At 36.4% G+C, this 26,715-nt stretch overlaps 1 protein-coding gene across 1 annotated transcript in view; it reads right to left on the bottom strand.

The window, feature by feature from the left end:
- The window catches only part of LOC120357934 (insulin-like growth factor-binding protein complex acid labile subunit), a 603,658-nt gene that overhangs the window by 271,313 nt on the left and 305,630 nt on the right, over window positions 1–26,715 (bottom strand). Inside the window, exon 3 of the mRNA XM_039449983.1 lies at window positions 19,805–19,978. Coding sequence (XP_039305917.1) covers window positions 19,805–19,978 — 174 coding nt within the window. The remainder of the gene's footprint in view (window positions 1–19,804; window positions 19,979–26,715) is intronic.

The raw sequence follows: 26,715 nt of genomic DNA on the forward strand, positions 1-26,715 counted from the left end.
AAAACGTGTGGTCGTAGAATATCGTTGATATAACGAACACCTTTCATTGCTGGAGGTGGCAGGATTACTAGATCACTTCGTCTTGTAAGTGATATACACCCCCACACCATCACGGAACCGCCGTTGTAGGATCGTATTGGCATAACGCAACGTCGATCATAGCGTTCATTTCGTCGACGCCAAGTACGTATACGAGCATCATTGCCATAAAGGCAAAAACGTGATTCGTCGGAGAAATATACATTTCTCCAATCCCTAGCGGTCCAATTTATGTGATTGCGCGCAAATTGTTAATGTACTTGGCGATGTACGAGTGTGAGTCTTGGTACTTGTGCACAAACACGAGAACGAAGACCGACTTCTCTCAAACGGTTGCGAATTGTTTGTTCGAACACATGGCGCAAATGAATGTCATCGCGAATGTTTCTTGCGGTAATTATTCGTCTTTCTAATGCATAACGAACAATGGCTCGATCTTGTCTATTTGTCGTTAATCGAGAACGACCACTACCTTCACGTCTCGTGTAATTTCCCGTGTCTTGATATCGTAACCAAGCTCTACTCACTACGGACACGGATGCACCAATATTTTGAGCCACATAACGCATACTAAAACCTTGTTGCATAAGCGCAATTATGCGTGCAACTTCTACGGCCGATAAATGTCTACGCGGCATTTTGAAAATTCCGTGTCGCTTATCACACTGCGAGAATCGCCGGCGTACTAAACAAAATTTTATTGTATTGAGCATGCACTGTTTACATATGGTCATCTTTGTCTAAAAAGAGATTTTCTTTAGACTAAGACGACTGTAAACATATAGTCGTCTTAGTCTAAAAAAATCTCTTTTTAGACAAAGATGACCATATGTAAACATTGCATGCTCAATACAATAAAATTTTGTTTAGTACGCCGGCGATTCTCGCAGTGTGATAAGCGACACGGAATTTTCAAAATGCCGCGTAGACATTTATCGGCCGTAGAAGTTGCACGCATAATTGCGCTTTTGCAACAAGGTTTTAGTATGCGTTATGTGGCTCAAGATATTGGTGCATCCGTGTCCGTAGTGAGTAGAGCTTGGTTACGATATCAAGACACGGGAAATTACACGAGACGTGAAGGTAGTGGTCGTTCTCGATTAACGACAAATAGACAAGATCGAGCCATTGTTCGTTATGCATTAGAAAGACGAATAATTACCGCAAGAAACTTTCGTAATGACATTCATTTGCGCCATGTGTGCGAACAAACAATTTGCAACCGTTTGAGAGAAGCCGGTCTTCGTTCTCGTGTTCGTGCACAAGTACCAAGACTCACACTCGTACATCGCCAAGTACGTTATCAATTTGCGCGCGATCACATAAATTGGACCGCTAGGGATTGGAGAAATGTATATTTCTCCGACGAATCATGTTTTTGCCTTTATGGCAATGATGCTCGTATACGTACTTGGCATCGACGAAATGAACGCTATGATCGACGTTGCGTTATGCCAATACGATCCTACAACGGCGGTTCCGTGATGGTGTGGGGGTGTATATCACTTACAAGACGAAGTGATCTAGTGATCCTGCCACCTCCGGCAATGACGGGTGTTCGTTATATCAACGATATTCTACGACCACACGTTTTGCTATTAAATCGAACCTGTCGGAACTTTATTTTTATGCAAGACAACGCTCGACCTCATACGGTGAATATAACGCGACGTTTTTTTCAACGACACGCAATTAGACTGTTAAATCATCCCGCCAATAGCCCGGACTTAAATCCAATCGAGCACATTTGGGATGAAATGGAACGACGATTAAGGCGTCGCGAGGAACAGCCGCAAAATTTAGAAGAATTGGGAGAAATTGTAACGGAAATTTGGCACAACATTCCGCAAGATCGTATTGCAAGATGTATAAATATGCGAGAACGTTTGCAAGCAGTAATTGATCAGAGAGGAGGAAATACACACTATTGAACACTCATGCGCGCGCACGCATACACACACACACACACACACACAGCAGAGAGGGTTTGGAGTCATTAAATACTGCAGAAGTGACGAACTGCGGGGTCCTTATCTCTGCTGTGATACACACACACACACACACACACACACACACACACACACACACACACGATGTGCACAAATCCGACCGACACCTCCACGTGGTGCACATTGGGTAATGCTGATGTCGGCGGTAGACGTCATTTTTCGGAAAAATGTACTGTAAAAAATGTATATCTTCAAAGTCTTGTAACTCGGTCAAAAAAAATCGTAGAAAAAACTTTAAAAAAAGCATTTTGTAGACAAAATGTCATACTTTATGGCACTTGCATTGGATTTGTCGAGAAAAATTTTTTTATTGAGCTACAGGCTGTTGAAAATACGTTATTTTAAGAAAAATACATTGTATCTTTTTTGGGGCATAGTACTAAGAAATTGAGAAAATTTTTGAAAACCATTAATAGCATGTTAAAGCTGAAACTTCGAGCTTTAAAATGGTTTTTCGATTTTTTGTCTACGATTATTTTTCACGGAGTACGGGTATCATTTGTAAAAAATGCAGGTTTAACTTCAAAGTTGCGTAACTCGGTCAAAAAAAATCGTAGAGAAATTTTTAAAAAAGCATTTTATAGGTAAAATGTTGTAGTTTATGAAATTTTACTTGAATTATTCGAAAAAAATTTGTTGGTCGATCTGCAAAGTGTCAAAGATACAAAATTTTAACGAACAAAACAAGGTGTGCTTTTTTACTGCGTAAGACAAGGAAGTTAAAAGAATTTTGAAAATCTGCTAGTAGAACGTTAAAGTTCGATCTTCAAGCTTCAAAATGCTTTTCTTATTTTTTACCTACGATGATTTTTCACCGAGTTACAGTTATTTGAAAATAGCCTAATTTTTGGTGTCTGGAAAGCGTTCCCTATTTTTTTTTGAGTAGTGTATATTTTTTTTTTTCCAATCTCGATTTTCCGACCATGCGACGAAAATTTTTCAGTATTGCGTTAACGAAAGAAACTCGGTCTTTAGTCACCGATTTTTTGAAATTTGATATAATTGTAATATTTATTCATACATTTACTGCGATAGAACTCGTTCAAGCATTTTTTAGAAAAAGATCAACACTTTTAGCAGCTATAGTACTATTATGGAAGAAAAATTCTAAATTGACCTTTGTAGTTGGACGGTCATGATTCTTGATTACTATGCTGAAGGTTCCAGGTTCAATTCCTCGGGACAAAATTTTTTTTTGCAAAATGTATTGAAAAAAACCAGAAATTCAAAAATGTTCTTCTACAATTAAATTAACTTAAAATTGGACACACAGTTAAAAAATTTAACACTTTCTGACGTTCTTAAAACACTCATTGAAAATTTTCATGGCATATAGTATATATCATTTGTTTTATGTTAATATCATTTGTGTTCTTGAGAAATTTTAATTTAATTGATAATACAAAAGCATTTCTAAACTTCCTAATATTTTGGTATAATAACGTACTTAGCATAAAATATTTAAAAATGATTTACAAATTATATATGTTACTGTAAAAGCCCGAACTACGGTAAATCCTAAGATTTTCCAGTAAAACCTAAGATTTACCAACACTTAATGGTAAAAGTCCGAACAGTTCTGTAATCATCGTTCATTTCAAACTTTTACCACCATTCACTTGGTAAATCTTAGGATTCATCTCAAAGGCACGGTAAATGTTGAAAAAGACATGTCATAACGTGTTCGGCGCAAATTTTATTTGTGTTATTTTTTACTATAGTATAGTATACTATACTATAGAAGTATTTTAAAGGTGTTTTCAAATGACTAGTTACTAAAAATTAATAAATAAAAATACCAAATGAAAATAATTTAAAATAGGTAGGGATTTGACTACTTAGTAATATAAATGATTAATAATTACTCTCATATGATACATAAAAATGTGTAAAGTTTTGACTGATAGTTAATTGAAATAAATGCTATACAAATATATATTTGTATAGCATAATTTATTATACATTTAATTTCTAATTAAAATCTTTAAAATATTTTATAAATAATCATCTAAATAATTTATATTTTATTTATTTTAATCTCTATATCTGTGTCGCGCTTTCCTGCTTCCTTTCCTTTTAAAAATGTCCTTTTCAAAAATGTTAATTCGTGTAGCATCGTAAAATAAAATAGTAATTTGTTTAACGAAGTAGAGCTTTCTAGCTATAAAATGCTTTTTTCAGAATTTTATTATCATCATTTTTTACAAAGTTTTACACTTGAAATATTTGTCTATTTTTCGGAATCAGAATAATGTTTGATCAATTTTGTTGTTATGAAATATATAATGATAATTATCTTATTTGCTATTTAATTTTTAATAATAATAATTTGTTTATTTAGGTAGTGGTATATTATTTTTTTAATATTATATGCTGTTTGGAATATATATATATATATATATATATATATATATATATATATATCATCATCATCTAAGTCCTTTACATCTTGGCAGATGCGTGGTGACTATGCTTGTGCTTCCATGGTTCTCTCTTGACTCTCTTGATGGTGGTGCGCCGTCTCTACTAGTGGTGGCTCTCACCGCCTTTTCCATGGTGGTATCAAGCAGTTGCGTAACTGTATCAGTCCAGCGTGTTGGTGAGCGGCCCCTTCGCCTCTTTCCTTCTGGCTTTCCCTGAACTATCAGGCGTTCGATGTTGTTACTGCGATTTACATGCCCAAAAAACTTGAGGATTTGGCTGTACACCACACTCGACAGTCTTTGTGGTGGATTTATCTCTGCCAAAATGGACGCATTTGTTCTTCTCGCTGTCCAAGGAATTCGCAGCATCCTTCGCCAGCACCACATCTCGAAGGCCTCCACGCGTTTCCTATCAGCCGCTCGCAGCGTCCATGTTTCGGAAGCATACAGAAATACCGAGAATACTAGGGCCCTGACTAGATTGACTTTGGTGTGTCTTGTGATGCTAGGATTTTTCCATACTTTAGTCAGTTGGGCCATTGCTGTTCTACCCATTTGGATGCGCCTACGGATCTCCGCTTCGCAGTCACCCTGGTTGTTTATTAATGCTCCCAAATACACAAATTTACCGACCACCTCAAAATTGCCGATACGCACCGTTTCTGGAGAGTTGTTGTGTTCGCGGTCAATTATCATGATCTTTGTTTTCGAACTGTTTATGCGAAGCCCATATATCTGGCTGATATTTTCCAGTTTTTTCATGAGTGTTATCAGTTCTCCTTCGCTTTTGGCAATCAGCAGCGTATCATCTGCATATCTAAGGTTCGAAAACTTATCACCGCCTATGGTCACACCGCCGTCCCAATCCTCCAGCACCCGTCTCATCACGTGTTCGCTGTAGATATTGTACAGTAGTGGCGATAATATGCAGCCCTGTCTCACTCCCTTCCTAATTGCACTCTCTCCCGCGGTGATGTTCTCAATTCTTACGACAGCTGTGCTGTCTTTGTATAGATTTTTGATTAAGTGTATGAGATGTGTCGGGACGCCCATTTCTTTGAGGATGGGCCACAGTAGGCACCATCTGACATTATCAAAAGCCTTCTCGTAATCTACAAAACAGACGAACATAGGGATGTAGTACTCTCTTGCCTTTTCTATCAGCTGTCGTAGATTCAGTATCTGTTCTCGTGTACCTCGGCCACTGACGAAACCAGCTTGTTCCGGGGCTATCTGTCGGTTAGTGTATGGCTGTAATCGACTGTGTATGATCTGCAGAAGAATTTTGCTTGCATGTGATATCAGTGCTATTAATCGGTAGTTCTCACATTTGTTGGCTGGACCCTTTTTGTGTATAGGGATCACTATAGAGGTGGTCCAGTCTTTGGGCCAGGTCGCGGTAGTCCATACTTTTTGAAGAATGCAGTGTATAGCTCTCGTTCCCACTGGTCCCATTGCTTTGAAGATCTCCGCTGTTATCTGATCTACTCTGGTGGCCTTATTGTTAGCAAGCTTTCGTATGGCTCTTTCCGTCTCTTCCAGCAGAATATGTGGTTCCTGTTCATATTTCTCTAGGCAATCAGTCACTGCGTCCTCTTCCTCTCTATACAGCCTCTCACAGTACCTTCTCCATACCTCCATTATGTCTCCGATATCCGTGATTGATGTACCGTTTTCATCATAGATGGTCCACGTGCGTGGTTTGAATTTTCGTGTGATTAGTTTGATTTTGTGGAATACATCCCCAGGTTGAAGACGGTCTGCATGGAGTTGGATGTCTGCGCAAATCCCATTCAATAGGTTGTTTTTGTCCTTCCTACAGTTTTTTTGAATGTCAGATGATATCTTTTTATATTTATCCACTGCTTCGGTACTATTTAGGCCGGCGGCTAGCAATTTCCTTCTTTCTTCTATCAGCCTGTAGGTGCTGTCAGATATCCACTCGCGTTTCCTTGGGCTCTCTTTTGGTTTTTGCGTGCCAGTTATTGTTGTTTTGATCGCTGTTTTGAGCCGTTCCCACAGATCATCAGGGTTGTCCAATTCTTCTATGTCGTCTCGCTCTATTTCCTTTTTTAGCCCATTTTGGAAGGCTTGTTTGTCGGTAATTGGTGGTAACTTGCTTTTGGTTGTTGTTTTTCTGCAGCTCCTCATCCTCGTCCTAAACTTGAAAGTCAGCAGCCTATGATCCGTACCGCAGTCCGCTCCAGGTAGTGTCTTCGCTGAGAGAACGGCCGATTTCCAGCGACTTTTGATCAAAATGTAATCAATTTGGTTCTTGGTGCGATTATCCGGCGACGTCCACGTGTATTGTTTCCTTATGTGCTGTTTGAACATTGTATTTGCAATCGCGAGGTTGTTATCAATACAGAACTGGATGAGCCTGGAACCTCTGTCGTTCCGTATTCCTATGCCGTATCTCCCCAGCACATCGCGGATGTGATTATCGCCGTCAGTGCGTCCCACCTTAGCGTTCCAGTCTCCCATGATTATGGTGACTTCTCTATTGGGTATTTTCTCAATAATCCTTTGTAGAGAGCTGTAGAAGTTATCCATGTCTTCCTCATCTGCCTCAGAGGTGGGTGCATAGACTTGGATAATATTTAGTGTGCACGGTTTCGCCTTGAGGCGTATTGATATTATACGGTCACTGACGGTTTCATAGCCGAGGACCGCCCTAGCCAGTGTGCCGTGCACCATAAAGGCCACCCCGTTGCGGCTTGCGTCATCGGGTCCAGATATATATATATATATATATATTTGTTGTAGGATAATATTGGATATTGGATAATTGTTAGTCGGTCTTATTAATTTTGGTTATTGTTATACATATATAAGGTAAATGATTCGTTATTCATTGAATTAATTATCAATTTGTAATTTTATTGTACTTTTCTGTCAGTTCTGAGCCTTGGTTGTATGTTAATTCAATTTATATCTTGTCGCTACTACTGTCAATTCTACCATGACTACCACAAGTCTTTTTGAAGCAATTTTTCGTAATTTACTTTCCAATTGCCTGTATCTTGTTTTTCTTTCTAGAACTAGTGCTAATAAAGCTTGCGTCAAAATCTGTATGACTTGGGAACACGTATCACTGAGAAAACTTGCTGTCTATTTTAGACTTTTTGACATTCGTTGGTTAAAAAATTAGAATTGAACATTAACTTAATTTTCTAGAATTATATAGTTCTTGATAACTCGACTATTGTTTTCTCTTCTCGAATTAGTAGCAATGGTACTGGAATTAAAGTTTGTATGTCTTGGGAACACAACTGACTGAGAAATCTATTTGTTTTGACACCTTTGACATCCATCGGTGACAAAATTTGTATGTGGTGTAAAGCTGATTTAAATAATTCTATAGCTTGTGGTCACTCCACTAGTGTTTTTATTCTACATTTAGTGGTAATAAAGCTTATTTAAAATTCTGTATGTGTTGAAATACGGGTATATTGATCATATATATATATATATGTATATATATATATTGCGACCGCACTCACGAGTGTGGTGCAACTACGTTAATTGCTCGTGACGCTAGTTAGGCAGCCACGGTAATCGTGAAGTCGCTCACATCAAAAGCGCGAAGTTAGTCGGTACGATTGGGCGCCAGGCACGAGCGAGCGTGCCACTCTTAGATCGGAACGTGACCGATCTCTCGATTCATGCCGGAAAAGGAAACGCGAAAATACTCTACTTCGTCACGGGCAATAACGGGCTCTTTTAACCGGTAGCTCAGCCACGGAATTGGCAGAGGGGGTGGTTCGCGGCGGGCGGGGAGGTAGAGGAGAGCGAGGGAACTTAAAGAAAACACTTCGATTTCATAGAGAATTGGACAATGTATTTCCGAGATCTAACACTACTCGCCTGGCCTCGCGACGATGTCTCGCAACTCGGGCGCGGTCGGAAAATTTCCCGCGGTCGTCGGTACGAGCTCACCGAACGGAGAGAGACAAAATTCCGTTCTACTTAGCGGCGGACAAACCACGCCGTGCACACTCGCAACTCGGCACGCACACTCTCATTTCACGCGAAATTATATGGCGATTCGGTAGCAAGCGTTCAGAAATACGCGGAACAAACGGGAATCACCAAACAGAAACGCATACATACGCTACTACAGACGACACACGAAAGTACGATACAATTATCGCGACTTGGCTGTGGCGTCGGCGACGCTCTCAATAAACGGAACCGAAAGAATCAAGACGCGACTTGGTCGGATGAGGCGTACGGCGGTTGAGCACGCGGACGGCACGCGAGCACTAGCGTGTTCCCATTCCGGCGGAGGATTGTACGGCGAACGTTAACTCTAAAGACGACTCTCGCACGCGCGACTCATCCGGCCGGCGAAATCGGTGGCTTCACACTAGTTCGTTCGTCTCACCACGACGCAGACTGGGCCCGAACTCGTCCTCGTGCGGGGATGTGACTCGGCCTCGAAAGCGGCTCCCGTCGTCTCGGCTCTTGGTATCGCACCCGTGACGATCCACAGCGAAGTGATCGATAGCGCGAGGAAATTCGGCAGGCGGCACGCAGGATCTCTCGCCCCCACGCACGGGGGTTCGTCGCGCCGCGCTATTGGTTCCGCCTTATAACGCGGTCCTCGCGACCCTCTAATCAGGCTGTCGCGCCGCGGCGCGCAATTCGAGGTAGGTCGGTGTCTTCGGGCAGCTTGCGACTCTTCCCGTGGTTTTCCCGAGGCCGGATGGCTATCCCTACGGACTCTTCGACGTCCGGTGCCCCCGCGCTCGGGACCACGTTCGGAACTTTCCCTCGCAGCTCCTTGTTCGGAGTCTCCTACGCGATGATCTGCGTGGAGTGTCGACATCTCCTACGCCGGACCTTCCCTCTTTGCGTCCTGCAATTTCAGCGGCTTTACTGTTGCGTACAGGCGCGACGGTAAGAGACAACGTAATTAAATGAAGAGAGATCACCTGTCGTGCGCTACTGCGATCCTGCGCACGGTCCGGAAAGTCTCCAGTGGCGGCAGCCTCCTCCTTCTTCTAGTCTGCTCGCCGGGTGAGATTTTGTCGATACAAAAAAAGGAATATTCGCTAGCCGCCGATCCGCAAAACGTCGCTAAAATCAACGGACGGACACACGTACGCAAAACAAAGACGCGGAATTATGAGCGCACTCGCCGACACGTCCGTCTCCGAGCCGAGAGGACGTAAAGCCGCAGCGTGCGCTCCTCGTTCGGATCTTACGGTCCTTGTGACGGACAGCCAAACGGGATGTCACGTCACAATATATATATATATTCCAAACAGCATATAATATTAAAAAAATAATATACCACTACCTAAATAAACAAATTATTATTATTAAAAATTAAATAGCAAATAAGATAATTATCATTATATATTTCATAACAACAAAATTGATCAAACATTATTCTGATTCCGAAAAATAGACAAATATTTCAAGTGTAAAACTTTGTAAAAAATGATGATAATGAAATTCTGAAAAAAGCATTTTATAGCTAGAAAACTCTACTTCGTTAAACAAATTACTATTTTATTTTACGATGCTACACGGATTTTTTGATTAATATTCATGCAATAATTGGTTTTTTTATAATCTTAACATGATTAGATGTGTTTTCCCATATATAATGAGTTTTCACTTCCCACAAAGTTTATCGTAACAGACTTTAGAGCTGAATAACTCATGAAACAAAGCTCCAATGGCGAATAGATAAATTAAAAGTTATTTGTAGTGGCGGGTTCTCGCTGATAAACCTGTTGTTTCTTTCCTGACCTTTCTGGTTTAAAATTTCACTTTTTTGACTGGGAACGATAACTTTCATATATGAGTAATTCTGAACATTGTCGTGATTCTAACGCTCTGTGTGCTTACCTGTGAGGAAATTTTTGTACATTACTAAGTTTCTAATCATAAAATGTCGAATTGGCTACCTTTCTTTTATTACTAAAGCTCTTAATTAAAATTTTAACCCATATAATATCCCAAAACTAAAAAGTTCTGTAAAATGTAAAGTATAAATGAGAGTGAAGACTCCGTGAATTGTAATGTTTAATGAATGGAGGCAATTTTAGCGTACATAATATTTATGTTTAAAAAAAAATATTTATCTTTAAAAAAATATTTATCTTTAAAAAATATGTTTAAAAAATTTAAACGTAAATACATTAAAATGTAAATTTTATTTTAGTTTTCAGAGGGTTCAGAACATAATAATGTAAAGTACACACAAGTATATATGTATATTGATACACATATATAGTGGTTATAATAAAACGTAATAATATTTATTATTATTTTCACATTTTACATATGAGAGGACGAAAGATGGTCTACAGGACAAGAGTTATTAATGAACAATACTAATAAATATTATTACATTGCGTTATGAATACTATAAATATTAAATTATTATTATAGTTTAAAATTTTTTTTATTTTAGTATTAAAAATGTAATGAAATTATAAATTATATTAAAAATATAAATATTTCATGGCACACCATTTTCTTTTTCTATAGCATAAAACAATAATATATTCCGAGGCTATTATAATATTGAAAAACTAATATTATTAACTATTGAATTAAAATTATGTTTTCGACATAAAAGTAATTCCATATTTTTATTATGATTTGTCATATAATTTTAATTAATTAATAAAATTCATGACTTTTTTTAAATTATTAAAAAAATTTTTTTATAATACAGAAATTGTTTATATGCTATTGAAAGATTAAATGATTTGCTATAATGTTTAATTTACAATATTACATGTAAATTTTTATATTTTTTTATACACTTATATATACACATATATAACATGTATACGACAGTGAAAAGAATTCTTGAGCGCTTGGGCCATCGAGATTATCGCGCGCGAGCGAACGGAGGGAGTGAGAGGAAAAGACTAGTTCTATTGCATGATCTTCGAAACGAGCCGAGGCGTGACACGGCGCGCGCGACGATTCGGTCAGCGCGACATGTTTCGTGGCCAGGCGAGCGCGTGGCCGCGGGAGAAACGCGCGCACGTACATGTCTCGGTACCGCTGCGGAAATCGGAGAGAGGGAAAGGAAAGTGATGGGGCGCAAAATTACGGTGAAGTTATAGTTGACATAAAAATTTTAGTGTGTGTTTAAATGTCGTCAACCTAACCTAACTTGTCCCTGTCCAAAAGAGGATATAATGCAGAGGTGTAGGATACCTATAATGACAATATAATGTCAAAAGGTTTCTGTCATCACAGACTGTTTACAGTGGTAAGCTGTACTTTTATTAATCATTTACTGTCAGAGGCGTTTATCGTGAGCTGACTATCAACCCTTTCCAGGTACACATGTGTACCAGGTACACATGTATACCATCCTGAAAGGGTTAATTAATTATCAGAGGAGTTTATCGTGTGCTGACTATTATTAATTAAATATCAGAGGCGTTTACCGTGGGCTGATTATTTTTAATTAATTATCAGAGGCGTTTATCGTGTGCTGACTATTATTAATTAAATATCAGAGGCGTTTACCGTGGGCTGATTATTTTTAATTAATTATCAGAGGCGTTTATCGTGTGCTGAATATTATTAATTAAATATCAGAGGCGTTTACCGTGGGCTGATTATTATTAATTAAATATCAGAGGCGTTTACCGTGGGCTGACTATTATTAATTAAATATCAGAGGCGTTTACCGTGGGCTGATTATTTTTAATTAATTATCAGAGGCGTTTATCGTGTGCTAACTATTATTAATTAAATATCAGAGACGTTTACCGTGGGCTGATTATATTTAATTAATTATCAGAGGCGTTTATCGTGTGCTGACTATTATTAATTAAATATCAGAGGCGTTTACCGTGGGCTGATTATTATTAATTAAATATCAGAGGCGTTTATCGTGTGCTGACTATTATTAATTAAATATCAGAGGCGTTTACCGTGGGCTGACTATTATTAATTAAATATCAGAGGCGTTTACCGTGTACTGACTATTATTAATTAGATATCAGAGGCGTTTACCGTGGACTGATTATTTTTAATTAATTATCAAAAGCGTTTATCGTGTGCTAACTATTATTAATTATATATCAGAGGCGTTTACCGTGGGCTGACTATTATTAATTAAATATCAGAGGCGTTTACCGTGGGCTGACTATTATTAATTAAATATCAGAGGCGTTTACCGTGTGCTGACTATTATTAATTAGATATCAGAGGCGTTTACCATGGGCTGACTATTTTTAATTAATTATCAGAAGCGTTTATCGTGTGCTGACTATTTTAAGTTTGTATTTGCCCATCTTATAGGCAAACATAAGCAAACGAGAATAGAGAAACTATGAAAAATTTTTGCGTTTTATAAAAATGGGCGATGAGAATGAAGAATTCATTCCATATTGCCTACAAAATATTGCCATATTCATGTTCGACATGAAAATATAATTTTAGTATTATGTATTATATACATCATTTTCTAATGAAATGGCAATAAATGTGCTAAACATTTAGTCTGACTGACGTCAATCTCTTTTTGTTACTTGCAGCGAAAAGAGATAGCGTAGTGTCAAAGTGCAATGTATATTGCCAACACATTACGTCCTTATTCAACAGCAGAAACCCAACAGGTCGGACAAAAAATTGTTTCGCGTAAACTCATCCGCCTACAAGACGGCCCGAGCGTGCCTGTCGAAATATACGGTACTGAGTTGGGCGGTTTCGCTTGTTGAAAAGACAAGGATGAGTGCAGAACTCAAATGATAATGGATCTAAAAATATCGATATTATCGACATTTTTAGTTCCACTTAGTAGATGGCGCAGGACCGTCGGAGTTCGGCCATCACTCCAGCATCGCCTTAACTCTATTGTTGGAGGTAAAAAGTGAATTTTAGTTATTCGACATTAGGAACTTATTGCAGAAGATGAAAAATGAATTACAATTATTTACTAGTAGTGAGTTAATGTAAGGTTCTTGAATGATACTACCGTTAAATCATCGATTTTAAAAACACTAATAGCATGTTATTATCAAGATAAGATAGAGCAATTTAAGTATTCTCACCATGTCCACTCCTTGTAACCTACAATTACCTAATAGTAGTTAACTATTGTTGGAGGTAAAAAGTGAATTTTAGTTATTTGACATTAGGAATCTATTGCAGAAGATAAAAAATGATCTACAATTAATCAATAGTAGTGAGTTAATGTATAATTCTAAAAGCGAAATACAGATTTTCGATAATAGAGACATATTGTACAAGACTACAAGTGTTATTTTTAAAGATGCATAATATTTTATTACCATATCCATCTATTTGTGTACATTTTCGACGTCAACAAGGACACTTCTAGATTCTCTAAAGTAGTATACTTTTATACTACTATTAGGTTGCTTGAATGTTATCTGAGGCTATGATTTTGATGTAGGATTTATTTAATTGGTCGGAGGGTGTTCCCGAATATTAATTTGGCTATTATTAATACTGATAGCGCGGGAAAATAAAAAAATTTTTTTCCGTCAGACGTGACATATAGTATAAGTTATATAAATATAAAAAAAGGAGATAAATTTATAAAACGATTTATTTATTTAGTTGTATTATTTATTTCTTCTATAATTTTAATAATTATTAGGCCTAATATTATTAGAATTTTATTTGGGTGAGATGGTTTAAAGTTAATTTTTTATTGCTTAGTAATTTATTATAAAAATTATATGTCCTATAATTCAGGGATGGTAACAATTTTATGTAATCGCATGGGGGATGCGGAAATTTTAATAATAATTGGATTAATGATAGTTAAGGGGAGGTGAAATATTTGATCATTAAAAATAAGAAAAAGAGCATGGTGGACAAAATAATTTAGCATGATGGACAAAATAATTTTGCTATCTCATCCACAATACCATAAAAAAATCCCACATATTTAGTTAACATTTTACTTAAGAACAATTACCTGATAGAATTTATTTTTTCTGTGATTTTCTTTAGATTGAAATACCTTTTTTTATAAAAACGACACCAACAAAGGGAAACTTAAAGCGAAAAGATTTTTCACCATCCCTTATATTAATTCAGTATCGGAGAAATTTTTGTTTTTCTCACATAAGTATGACTGTAACGTTGCTTTCACAATCCCTCATAAACTAAACAAATTCATAACTACGAAAAAAAAAAAATCATATCAATCGTCTGTCCTGTAACGATGTAATTTATAAAATCAATTGTAAGGATTGTGACTCATCATATGTGGGACAGACAAAACGACAATTAAAAACGAGAGTCTCAGAACATAAAGCAGATATTAAGAAGGCTAGCTCCCCTTCTGTTATCTTCATACATCGTATGGGAAATAATCATGATTTTAATTGGGAGAATGTTAAAATTTTAGACAAAGAACCTTCGTATGTAAAAAAATCTATATCTGAAATGTTATTTATTAAGAAACAACAAAACGGACTCAACAAGCAAAGCGATACCGAACTTTTCTCAGAGGCATATCTTCCTTTTCTCGAACGTATTTCCCCCCTTTTGAGTCTGTATCCCACCCTTCTCCTATCCTTATCTAGCCGTTCCGACAATTCTCTTTCATATGTTCCTTGATATTTGTCTCTAAGCATTCCGTGCTGTCAACATACTTCCTCAAGTGTCTGTGATATAATTTTTAGGAACTCTTAGGTTTGTTAATCTTTTGTTAATTTTTTACTTCTTTACAATTGTATAATTATTGACTTGTACAGCTTACCTTATTATTTTTTTAATTTATCATGGTTTTATTTTACTTTATTTGTTACGATCTTCTTTACAACTTTTTAAATTTTCGACTTATTGCTTATATTATTACACTTCTTAATTTAAAAAAATATTTTTTTTGTTATCTTATTGTGACCGGTTGCATTTTCCTTAACTTGCAGTCTGTGTTGTTATCAACTGTTCCAAGAATTTTATTTCTTTGGCACGTTCCACAAGGCCACCACAAAAAGAGGCGTCTTATTTTAATAAGCGGATAGCACAGAGACTTCTTTGACTTCTAACTTTTGGTATAATTTTACACATGTTCTTTTAATTATATCCTAACTGCGAAATTTGTAACATAAGCTTATTGTTTATAGATTATTTTGTATTTCACTAAGGATGACCAATAATTAAAAGGTCAAAACGTTCGAATCTCGTAAACATGTCTTGTTTTGTTTTTGGCGTATAACAACCTGCGCGGTTTGTCAGCTCTCTATTATTCTCTTTTATTTTGTAAATATTAATTGTATTTTAATACAATTACCTGAGATGCAATGAAGCATCTTTTAATACAATTACCTGAGAGCAATGAAGCTGGTTTTTGGTTATAAAAACCTACTAAGATTAATAAGCTTTTACTTAAACTAAAAAACTCTAGAAACATGAGATTTTGAACAAATTAAACATATAAAATCTTATTATATCATTGAGAAACATCTTAAGAACTGGAACCAAAATTAGTACAGTCATTGCAAGAAACCCCACAGACGTTTACACGCGTGTATCATGAGCACCGGCTGACGCAATACTGCAGTCACGTCACTATCCCCTCCCACACTATCATAGCTCCAGCTACTCGAAGTTGCTAAAATGTCGCAATAAAGTAAAACAATATCCTAATGAAAACAATAGGTGGAGTGTGACATACCCCGCCACACTCTCGCCGGATTAAAAGAACAAAAATGTTTTTGTAGTAAAGACCAACAATTTTTTGGTTGGCGTAATTAAACATTTGGTTGATCCTAAATTAATCACATTATTTGGTTAAGTCTATCAAATTTTGATTACAACGAAATTATTTTTTTACTGTTCCGCTTATTCACATATGCATCATTTATTTTTGAATTCTTAATTCCTAATTTTTCCAATATAGGAGGAAGGTCCTTAAGGTCTGTTTTCTGCTTCAAAATTGGATCTTCAAAATTGGACCAAAATGACTAGAATCACTTCTTTATACCTTGGAAGTAATATTTAGTCAATTTCAGCCTAAACAGAAGTATTTTAAGTGTATACTTCAAGTATACATGTGCATCAGCACACTCGTATCAAGCATTTCTTTGGAAAACTAAGTGTCTCTGAGAAAAATGTTTCAGATAAAAGTTGTGTGTTTTCAAGAGGGACATAAGATGGTGTCATTGGTTTGACCTTGGCTAGTCATTTAAAGGTCACATAAATGTCAACTTCAATATTTTATATAGAACTCTCTATTCTTACATATCTTGTAGCTTATTTCAATAGCTTTCCAAAACACTATTGTAGATTACGTAGAAACACTTATTACAAATACTCTTGAAAGAAATGACTGACGTATTTTTTGCCGCAAAGTTAAATACGAAGTTTTGTAAAGAACTGTTTTAAGAACTGTATGCATCTTTTTAAGCAACTACGATCCCTTGAGTTTTTGGTTCAATAGACCAGTTTCTGCTTATGTCCATGACCTTATATCGAACCCTATCTCACATCTTAATGTCAGAGATACACAAAATGCGTGTCTGTGCGTATCTAGAAACCTGGTTACGATAAAAATAAAACTAGTTCTTTTCAGAGCTGCTTTTCGAGATTTTCTTATTACGCAAAAAAATATCTTGTTACTTAGTTTTTCTTCTTTATTTTTCTCTTTCTTTAGGTTTTAATCTTGCATAATTATTCAGATTTGTTCTATGGTGAATTGCAATTCAAAATTAGGCGTTTCCAATATGGCAGAAAATATTAATGTTCCTGCAAAGGAAACAGTAACTATTCCTTTTAGTATACCATCTATGACACATAAATGCATTATCTGCAAAACTAAGCCGCCGCTAGTTGTTGTTCCCTGGCTAAATTTCGGGTTTTTGATAAACGTGGATTGATAATTCACGGAAAGACACAATGTTGTAAAAAATATTTAAAATACAGTTCTTTTAACGTCACTGATTCAAATCGTATTAAAGCAGTTTCTGATAGAAGTACATTAAGTGCATCACACATAACTGACCGGCTAAATGACTTTCGTGTTTGTGTATAGAGAGAGTTCTTAGATTTTAAAAATCTTGGAGCAGAGAGTGATATTACCATCGACTTACCGGAATATCTGGCGCAAACTTTGACAATCTTTTCAGTTATGTGAAAAGTGAAATTCGTATTACGCGTGCAAAAAGTGCACGTACTTGTATTGCAATTTTTCTTGTTAAACTTAGAACTGGACTATCTCACTCAATTCTTTCAACTTTCTTCGATTTACCTAAAAGAACAATAGGTAAAGCAATTTACTCTGCTAGCAAAGTACGTTTGAAGTACTTTGTTCCTATTTATCTCGGTTTAGATCACCTAACAAGAGACAATTTCATAAAAGAGCATACTAGGAATTTGGCTAAGGATTATTTGCAGAAAGCAAAGATGTAGCAATTTTAGTAGCAGATGGGACATATGTTTACATCGAAAAAAGTAGCAATTATTCTTTTCAACAACGGACTTATTCTCTACATAAAGGAAGACCTCTAGTCAAGCCTATGATAATGGTCAGTACTCCTGGGCATATTTTACAAGTATTTGGCCCTTACTTTGCGGATGGGAAAAACAATGATGCAAGTATACTGAAAAATTTGATGAAGCAGACACGTTCTCGCTTTTTACAATGGATAAATCCTGAAGATGTGCTGATTGTTGACAGCGAATTTTGTGATGTAATTATGACTTTGGATGGATCAATTCCAAAAATGCCGAACTTTTACAACAAAGAAGTCTACGTGATACTTTGAGTATAAATAGATCCCAACTTGTGACCGCGATATGTTGGGTTGAAACTGTGGATAGATTACTAAAAACGTGGAAAATGCTTGCCCAAGTTATTCCAAATAATTAAATTTCTTATATTGATGACTTTGTAAAGATTGTGGCTGCACTTTATAATGCTTATAGACCGCCAAAAGTGGATCATCACCAGAAGATGAAATAATTGCGCAAGGAATGCTTGCTTGAAGTAGGAAAACAATTGATCTCCAAAAATATATAGAGGAAAAACAAATGGATTAGGTCAGTTATTTGGAGAAAAATTAAAGCGACTTTAATTGCAGATTTTTCACGTTTGACATTGGATGAACTTCACAAAATCACAATTAGTGTATACCAATTAAAACAAGCGTCATCTTATGCTAGAGAACATATGTTGTATGAAGGTAATTACGTTTTTTATGTGCACCAAGAAGAATCGAATATTTTAAAAGTCAAATTGCAATCATGGCATACATCCTCAAAGCAATACTAACTTTGGATTCGGTACGGAAAAAACAATTTTGACCCTATAAGAGGCTGGTACTGCCAATGCAAAAATGATGCGCGGACGGTAAGATGCTGCGCATACATTGCATCTGTATTGTAGTACCTGGGATATGACAAGCATTAAGTAAATGCACCACAATAACGTAGTGACGTGTACCCGAATTATTTATTAGACGCAGTCACTTAGTTGGAGACCGATGAATCAGAAGAAAAAGAAAATGAAGAAGAAGAGTAATAATTCAAGCACCCCAAAAGATGAGAGGCAAAGGGACTTACTTTAACTAAGCACCTCAAAAGATGAGAGGCAAGGGGACTCACCTTGACCAAGCACCTCAAAAAGTGAGAAGCAATGGGACTTATCTTAACTAAGCACCTCAAAAAGTGAGAGGCAAGGGGACTCACGTAAATCCAACACCTCACTCTATGTAGCTTCTTAAAGGAAGATTACGATTTTACTATTTACGTGTGGAGAATCAACAAGAATAAATGATATAATTTTAATCTCGGATTTCCTTAAGTAACGTTTCTACAAATCTATCTGTAAGAAGCCTTATAACTCGCAAAGTACTTAATGAACAATGACTTATAAGTGTTTTGGAAAGCTCTCGAGATAAGCTACAGGATATGTAAAAATAGGGGATTCCATATAAAATATTAAGATCGACATTCACGTGACCTTCAAATAACTATCCAAGATCAAACCAATGACACCATCTTATATCCTCTTTGAAAATATACAACTTTTATCTTAAATATTTTTTTTAAAAACGCTTAGTTTTTCAAAAAGTGCTTGATACGGGCGCGCTAATGCATCATGTATACTTGAAGTATACACTCTAAATAGGCTGAAATTGACTAAATATTACTTCCTAGAGTATAAGGAAATAATTCCAGTCATTTTGGTTTTATTTTGAAGGGTGCCAAAAATAGGCCTTAGGGGGCCCTCCTCCTTTATTAAGATGATGGAAATAAATGATTTAACAAAAAAATTGGAGAAATAAATATTAAGTTTGTGAGCAATAAATGTATTGAAAAAACTTGGAGTTCAATTTAAAGTAATAAAATAAATAATAATCATACCTTTGAAGACGTCGCTGTTAACGTGACTAAGAGAATTATGAGAAATGTTAAAAAACAGTAAATTCTGAACGTCAGAAAGTGCACCATCCTCTATATGGAATAACTCATTACCGCTGAGATCCAATCGTAGCAATGACTTGCTCATAGTATCAAAAACGCCTCGTGAAAGGGATTCTATAAAATAAAATAACAGTCAAGAAAACTATTTGCATCAAAGAGTATATTATACATTTCTTTAATCATACATTGTCTGGTGCCCAAAAAAATTATTTTTTTTGCACCATCTGTTAAAACTATTTTTATTTATTTAATTTTCAAAAACCAAAATAAATAAGAAATTTAAACGAGAAATTAAAATATAACTATAAATTCACCTTCCAAATCAGAATTTATATACTTGCAACCATAGCGGCTACATATAGCCAATAATTCTTTGTAACACTTCCCTCTACGATTAAAAATAAAATAGTAATAATTTGATAAATTTAAGATTGCGTGTACTGGCTGCTATCGCGCCGTACACGTCAAACTGAGATCATCTATAAAATATAATTTATATTAAATGAAATATAATACATGGAATCTAAGGAATTTATCTAGTAGTTGTTGTACCTCCAGATATAACGGGATAAAATATTTCCGGGATTTGTTTCGTCTTAAGAATTGGAACCTACGAGGAGGACACTTAGAGGAGGACGCGTAGGGTGGTGAATAATATTCTCTCCAAACAATAAGAAGCTTAAGGAAACGCTTGCATCGTGATTAAACACAAAATATAATAATAGATGGTCAGATTAATGAGCCAAATTAAATAAACGATTTAATTCAAGATTTCAATTTTACAATAATACAGTATAAAAATTACGTAGGAACGTTTCGGATCTACTTAGCCTTCATCAGCTTATGAGATTTGTTTTAAATTATAATACAATTAAAATGTTCATTATTTAAAAAAAAATTTTTTTTCTTCTGTTTAAAATATCTAAAAATAACAAATTTTTTCTAAACTATGTGAAATGATCCCCATGTGTCGTATACCGTCGACGATCTTATTGCCAAGTGCTCCATCTGTCTCGGCAATAAGATCGTCGACGATGGCGAACGTTCATATAATTATTGTTTGAATACTTTTCAAATAACAAACGTGGGTAATACTACGCTTGTCAAATAAAATTACATATGAAGTCGCGAGTGATTTCGTGAAGTTCATCATGTAAGAAAAATTGTGGTTGGATTACGGCTCTCTTCATTCCACCAAAAGAAGGGACAGATTAACAACACTTGTACACTCACGCATATACGCAAATTTACATCCGATGCACTAAGTTGCCCGTTCACCATAAAAAAAATCATAGACGGTATGCGACACAATGTAAGGACAATTTCACATAGTTTAAAGAAAATTTATTATCTTTAGATATTTTAAACAGAGGGGAAAAAATTTTTTTGTAAAAATAATGAACATTTTAATTGTATTATAATTTGAAACAAATCTTATAAACTAATGAAGACTAAATAAAGCCAAAACGTTCCTACGTAATTGTTTACTATAATATTGTAAAATTTAAATCTCAAATTAAATTGTTTATTTAATTTAGTTCGTTAATATGACCGTCTAATATTCTCTCTTTATAATTAATATTTTTATTCCCCAGAGGTTATTATAAATGATTTCTCTTATTAATATGAGTGAATCGTGGTAAACGGATCACGTATCTTGTTGCGCTCCCGGTCGCTGGATGTGTTGCGGGGTGTCGGGTGACCGACTTATCGCGGGGTGCGTACGTGCCGCTCAGACTTTGCTATAAGAAACTCCCAAGATTAAGGAACCTAATTTATAATATTGCTAATGACGCTACGGTGGGCCATCAGGCTCTCACAATGACCATATATGTTCATAGCGATGTCAACCGTGCGCTGCTTAATTTTTTCACACGGTTGCAAATTCCGCATTTTTGAGGTAACAAGAGTTTGTGGCGAGATCGTTACTAAGCGGATATGCAAGTTGATCGGAGTAGCTAATGGAGCTACGACACAGTACTCGCACGCATTTTCTTTGCGCTTCGCGGCTCCCGCGAGACCGTCGTAACTCACGCGCGCTGATTTCTTTTATATTCCAGGCAGAAATAAAATTAATTTTTTAACATGTAGAGTAAAGTCGGTATTTACGCCGCGGGGGGATGTACGCCGCAACATACAGAAGAAATAAAAAGAATGAAGATAGTTTGCTCACAATCACTTTGTTATGTGCCTATATGCTATATTAGTATTGTATTGTAATTACTTTTATTGATAATATTAACGAAAATATTGTAAATTGAATTAATTTTTTCATGTAGAAGTAACGCGATCGTGTATTACCATCTACGTAAAATGATTACTGTAGGAAATGTAAAAGGCATAATAATTATTTTATGATGTAAATGTAGTAAAGGATGGAATACAAGCAAGATACAAGTGCATAGCTCTTGTATTCTTTATTTTGTAACAATCCCGCTTCGCGCACAGGCGGGATTGTTACAAAATAAAGAATACAAGTATTGTAACGGAGGCAAGAGCGCAAAGAATCGCCAGGAGAGAATTAAATGCAAACTTGGTTTTAGAAGGAAAAATATACAATGATTTATTGGTTACAATATTGATTACAAAAAAAGTAATGCGGAAATTATAGAGCATGTAATTTTACAACAAAAGAGCGTACACGGTGTAACGGAATATAAGATCGACGGACGCTATACAGAACAGAAAACACGCGGAAAAAACGGAAAACGGATGGATAATTCGCGGAACTATATACAGCCAGGGATTTAAATCCCGGGACTATTTATAGAAGCAGGTGCCTAGGGTACAGCCTAGCGGCGTCGTACGCGTGCACCTGCGAGTTTGCGTTGTTCGGCGATCAGCTGAGAAGCTATAAATAGCCTCATGTTGTTTACTACGCCCGAGCACTTGTAGACCGGATGGCTACGCGGGCACAGCGGTACTGCGTCGCGAGATCAGGCCTGATCGCGGACCGGCGGGACGCGTGGCAGTCAATACCGTTGATATTTTCGGCGTGTGGCAACTCTCTATGCCAAGAACACTTGGTAGAAACGCGGAAATCCCACACCCCTGGTCGTGGATTGTTGCCGAGAGCAAGATATGGAGCTGGATTTCTATCGAGCAGGCAAGATCGCTTGCCCGAGCCTAAATTTGCTTGAGCCCGTGATAGTCGAAGAAAAGCGGGATAGGAGCGGTCGTCGACGAAGAATACTTCGCGAAAACCAAGGCGCTTGACTCCTTTTCTGGACCTGGGTGACTTCTTCTGATCGGAGCAGATCAAGAAAAGAGAGCCACGAAATGCGCGCTCTCGTGGCTTATATACCCGAGCTCGGTGGTCAGATGCTTGGGGAACGGTTGGAAGCTCAGCGGAGCCAGCATTCTCACCACTCGAGATTGGGCACGGAGAAGTGGCGTGTTCTCGAACGCTCGAGATAGACAATTGCGCGTGCCCGCCGAGATTGCTGTCGCACGGATGCATCGTTTGAACGCGCTGAATTCAGAAAAATATTATCAGGCGCTGTGCGCTTTGTTGCTGCTGTCCGGTGGGTGTGCGGCCGAACAGCGTGGGACAATGGACGTTTCAGGGGGTGGCGACAGAGCGGTTTGTTATAATTTCGTTTTACATCTTGTATATTTCTTGTTTAAGATATACGGCCTTTTCAACGAGCGGAATTTATCCCGTAATACAGACACTGCATGATTGGAAAGCAGCATTTACTCTATATTGAGCACTATATTGAGAACACAATGTGCACATATCTGCAATCTGTTGATGTCTGTGCATATTAATTTCTTCAATATTGCATTATAATTGCTTTGTATACATATTTAAGTAGAAACGCAAAACACTCAAAAATTCTGTTCTTACATAGAGTATTTTTCTCTCCTCTAGGTCAACAAACGAAAAATATTAAAGATTATCAGACAGTCACATTCGACCTCCTCTCTCTTTAACATGGAAAACGTTTAAAAAAAAAAAAAAAAAAATGGTAAGAAGTTTGATCTTATTCTCTTAAACTAAAATCAGAAATTAATTAGTAATTAAAAATGCACCTTCATCAAGGATATGAGCAACACAAAATAGAGCGCCGTGGCAAAAAAGCGGACGTTATGCATTCCTTAAATCTTTAAAAACAGGAGCTGAATTGTTTCGGGCAATTTAACCTCGCGATCTTTTTGGGTTTATAACATTATAGTATATTAATTAAAATATTATTAAACATTAAATAATATTACTCAGCCATTGCTGTTAGAAAACAACAACTCTCCACGCGCTTGGCAACCACAATCGCGTGGTTGGATTTGGCGGCCGGCGGAACTAAATCCGCTATTTTTATTAATTTATAACTTGTTAACTATTACGAAAATTGCAAAATGGTAAAGAACTTTTTTTCTCAGTTTGACTTACTCTATTAACCCACGAGGGTATATAAGTAGCTATTTTTGGACACCCTGTGTGTGTGTGTGTGTGTGTGTGTGTGTGTGTGTGTGTGTGTGTGTGTGTGTGTGTGTGTGTGTGTGTGTGTGTGTGTGTGCGTGCGTGCGTGCGTGCGTGCGTGCGTGCGTGCGTGCGTGCGTGCGTGCGTGCGTGCGTGCGTGTGCGTATGCGTGTGCGTGTGTATACATACATAAAAATATTTAATTTTCATTAACAATACAAATACACAACTTCATACAACATTTACTCTTGTAAAAATTCTTTACTAAATCCTCTCCAGAATCCTACAATTATTGTTAAGTAATTATAGTGACTGTGGCCATACGATCTACGGGCACAACTAGTGACAGCGGTCAAATAAAAATAAAAACCAAAACAAATTACGTCGACGGTTTCTAAATTGGCGGACGTAACATACATAAAAAATAAAATATTTATTAAAAAATAATAACAGACTTTGTGTATTAATATAAAAATGAATATTAAACAATTTTTTCAATAATCTTCTAAGTTACGTAATATATAATTAATTAATATTTTATAATTTTATTGTAAACACTTAAATGTTGTTTCACTTACGAGAGGACCAGTCCAAAGAATAATGAGAAGAAGAATAAAAAGTTTGCGACCCATTTAACTGCGCGTCTAACATTTCAGATGTTAACTATTTGATCGGTCATTTTAGATATGAGACGTAAGAGGAGAGAGTTGCTAACACAGAACATGGTTGCTAAACAACCATGAAGCTCATTGAGTTCGTATGCATATTCAAATGTATCTTGTTTGATGAATTTTTGTAGGTCATCGTTTTGCAATATATTGCAAATATAAAAAAAATGAGTCGTGGTGCATATTGCATTGTAAAAAACTGTCACTCTAATAAATTCAATAATTCAAATTTATCATTTCTAAGTTTACCAAACGATTCTTCCATGTAAGTTATAAATTAATTAACATTAATTTTTAAAAAAGTATAATAGCTATAATATATATAGCTAATACATCTTTATTACATTTTCAATATATTTTAAAAATCTAGGAGATGAGTGCAGTTAGTAAATCGCTTAGATTTATTAGAAGATGAATTATATATAAGAAAAAACTACAAAATGTGTAGCAACCACTTCTCAGGAAAAAATTTTAAATCAGTTTATCCACGAAAATTGCTGTGACCAAACTCAATTCCATCATTAAATATGCCAAGTAAGTATGATAATATGACATAATTAAAGAATTACTGGAAATTACAAAAAATATAATCTATTATTAGAACTCTATAGATTTATTATCTTCCCAATGTGATGTAAATCTTGCACATGATAATTATTTTGCCATAAATATAGCAGGTATGTATAACTTTCAGCATTTATAATCTTCCGCTTCATAATATAAATTTGCAAATTGGTGGAATGTTAAGAAATTCAATCGGTAAAAAATTTTTTATATATAATTATATAGTTATACGTAATTATGTATCAAAACATGTCCATATATATTAAAATAAATATAATTATATATAAATATATATAATTATGCATGACTTGCATATAAAATTATATAAAATTATATATAATTTTATATAAAAATCATATATAATGTTCGCGACTGCACGTTGCCGAGAGAGAACGTGCGCGAACTTGAGTTTGCCGGGCGAGCTCGAGTGAGCGCGAGTGAGACGCGTAATTTCAGTAATACGCAGCTTGCCGTTGTCCTGCCGCTGAGCGCGACAGCGTTAGAGTGAGCCGAGAGGAGCGACGAGGATCGACCGCGATCAGCTGCTCCGCGAGCGTGCGAGATTTAAAGGCGCGAGGATTGAGATTTAAAGAAATACTCAATAGGTCCGCTGCACAAAATTAAAGAAAGACCTTTATTGTCAAATTGTCTCACCAATATGCATGCCACCACTTGCGTTAATAAATCTGTCTTTGGCCTTCACCAACAAGTTCCGACCAGCGTCGGTCAGTAGTCTGTCGATTTTCAATCTCACGGATCGTTGCGGCGTGATTTTAAATGCGATCGTTCTCGGTCGAATCACTCTGAGAGTCTGAGTGAGCGACGAGATCTTCGGCAGAGCAACCGATCGACGGGAACAATTCGGGGGAAAGATCTTTCCGCGGGAAATCGTCTAATTGGCTGACTGGTCTAACAAGATGACCGTGGCCAGCGTCTGAGGAGAAGAATATCAATATTTTGTCACGATCTTCCCGCCGAGTTGTCCTCGCTGTTAGCGCGTGATAGAGAACGGAGCGACCGAACACTCGACTCCGTATACACAAGCAAATAATAATAGCACCGAAGCTGGTCGAGATAATCAATTGTACACACAAGAAATAATGAAAGTAACCGCTTGAATTTTGAAACTTAAATCTACAGGAGGACGCAATAAAAATATACAAGATTGTTAACTTTGGTTTGATCGCGAACATATAAT

Source organism: Solenopsis invicta, chromosome 5 (assembly GCF_016802725.1).
Source record: "Solenopsis invicta isolate M01_SB chromosome 5, UNIL_Sinv_3.0, whole genome shotgun sequence".
Lineage (NCBI taxonomy): Eukaryota > Metazoa > Arthropoda > Insecta > Hymenoptera > Formicidae > Solenopsis > Solenopsis invicta.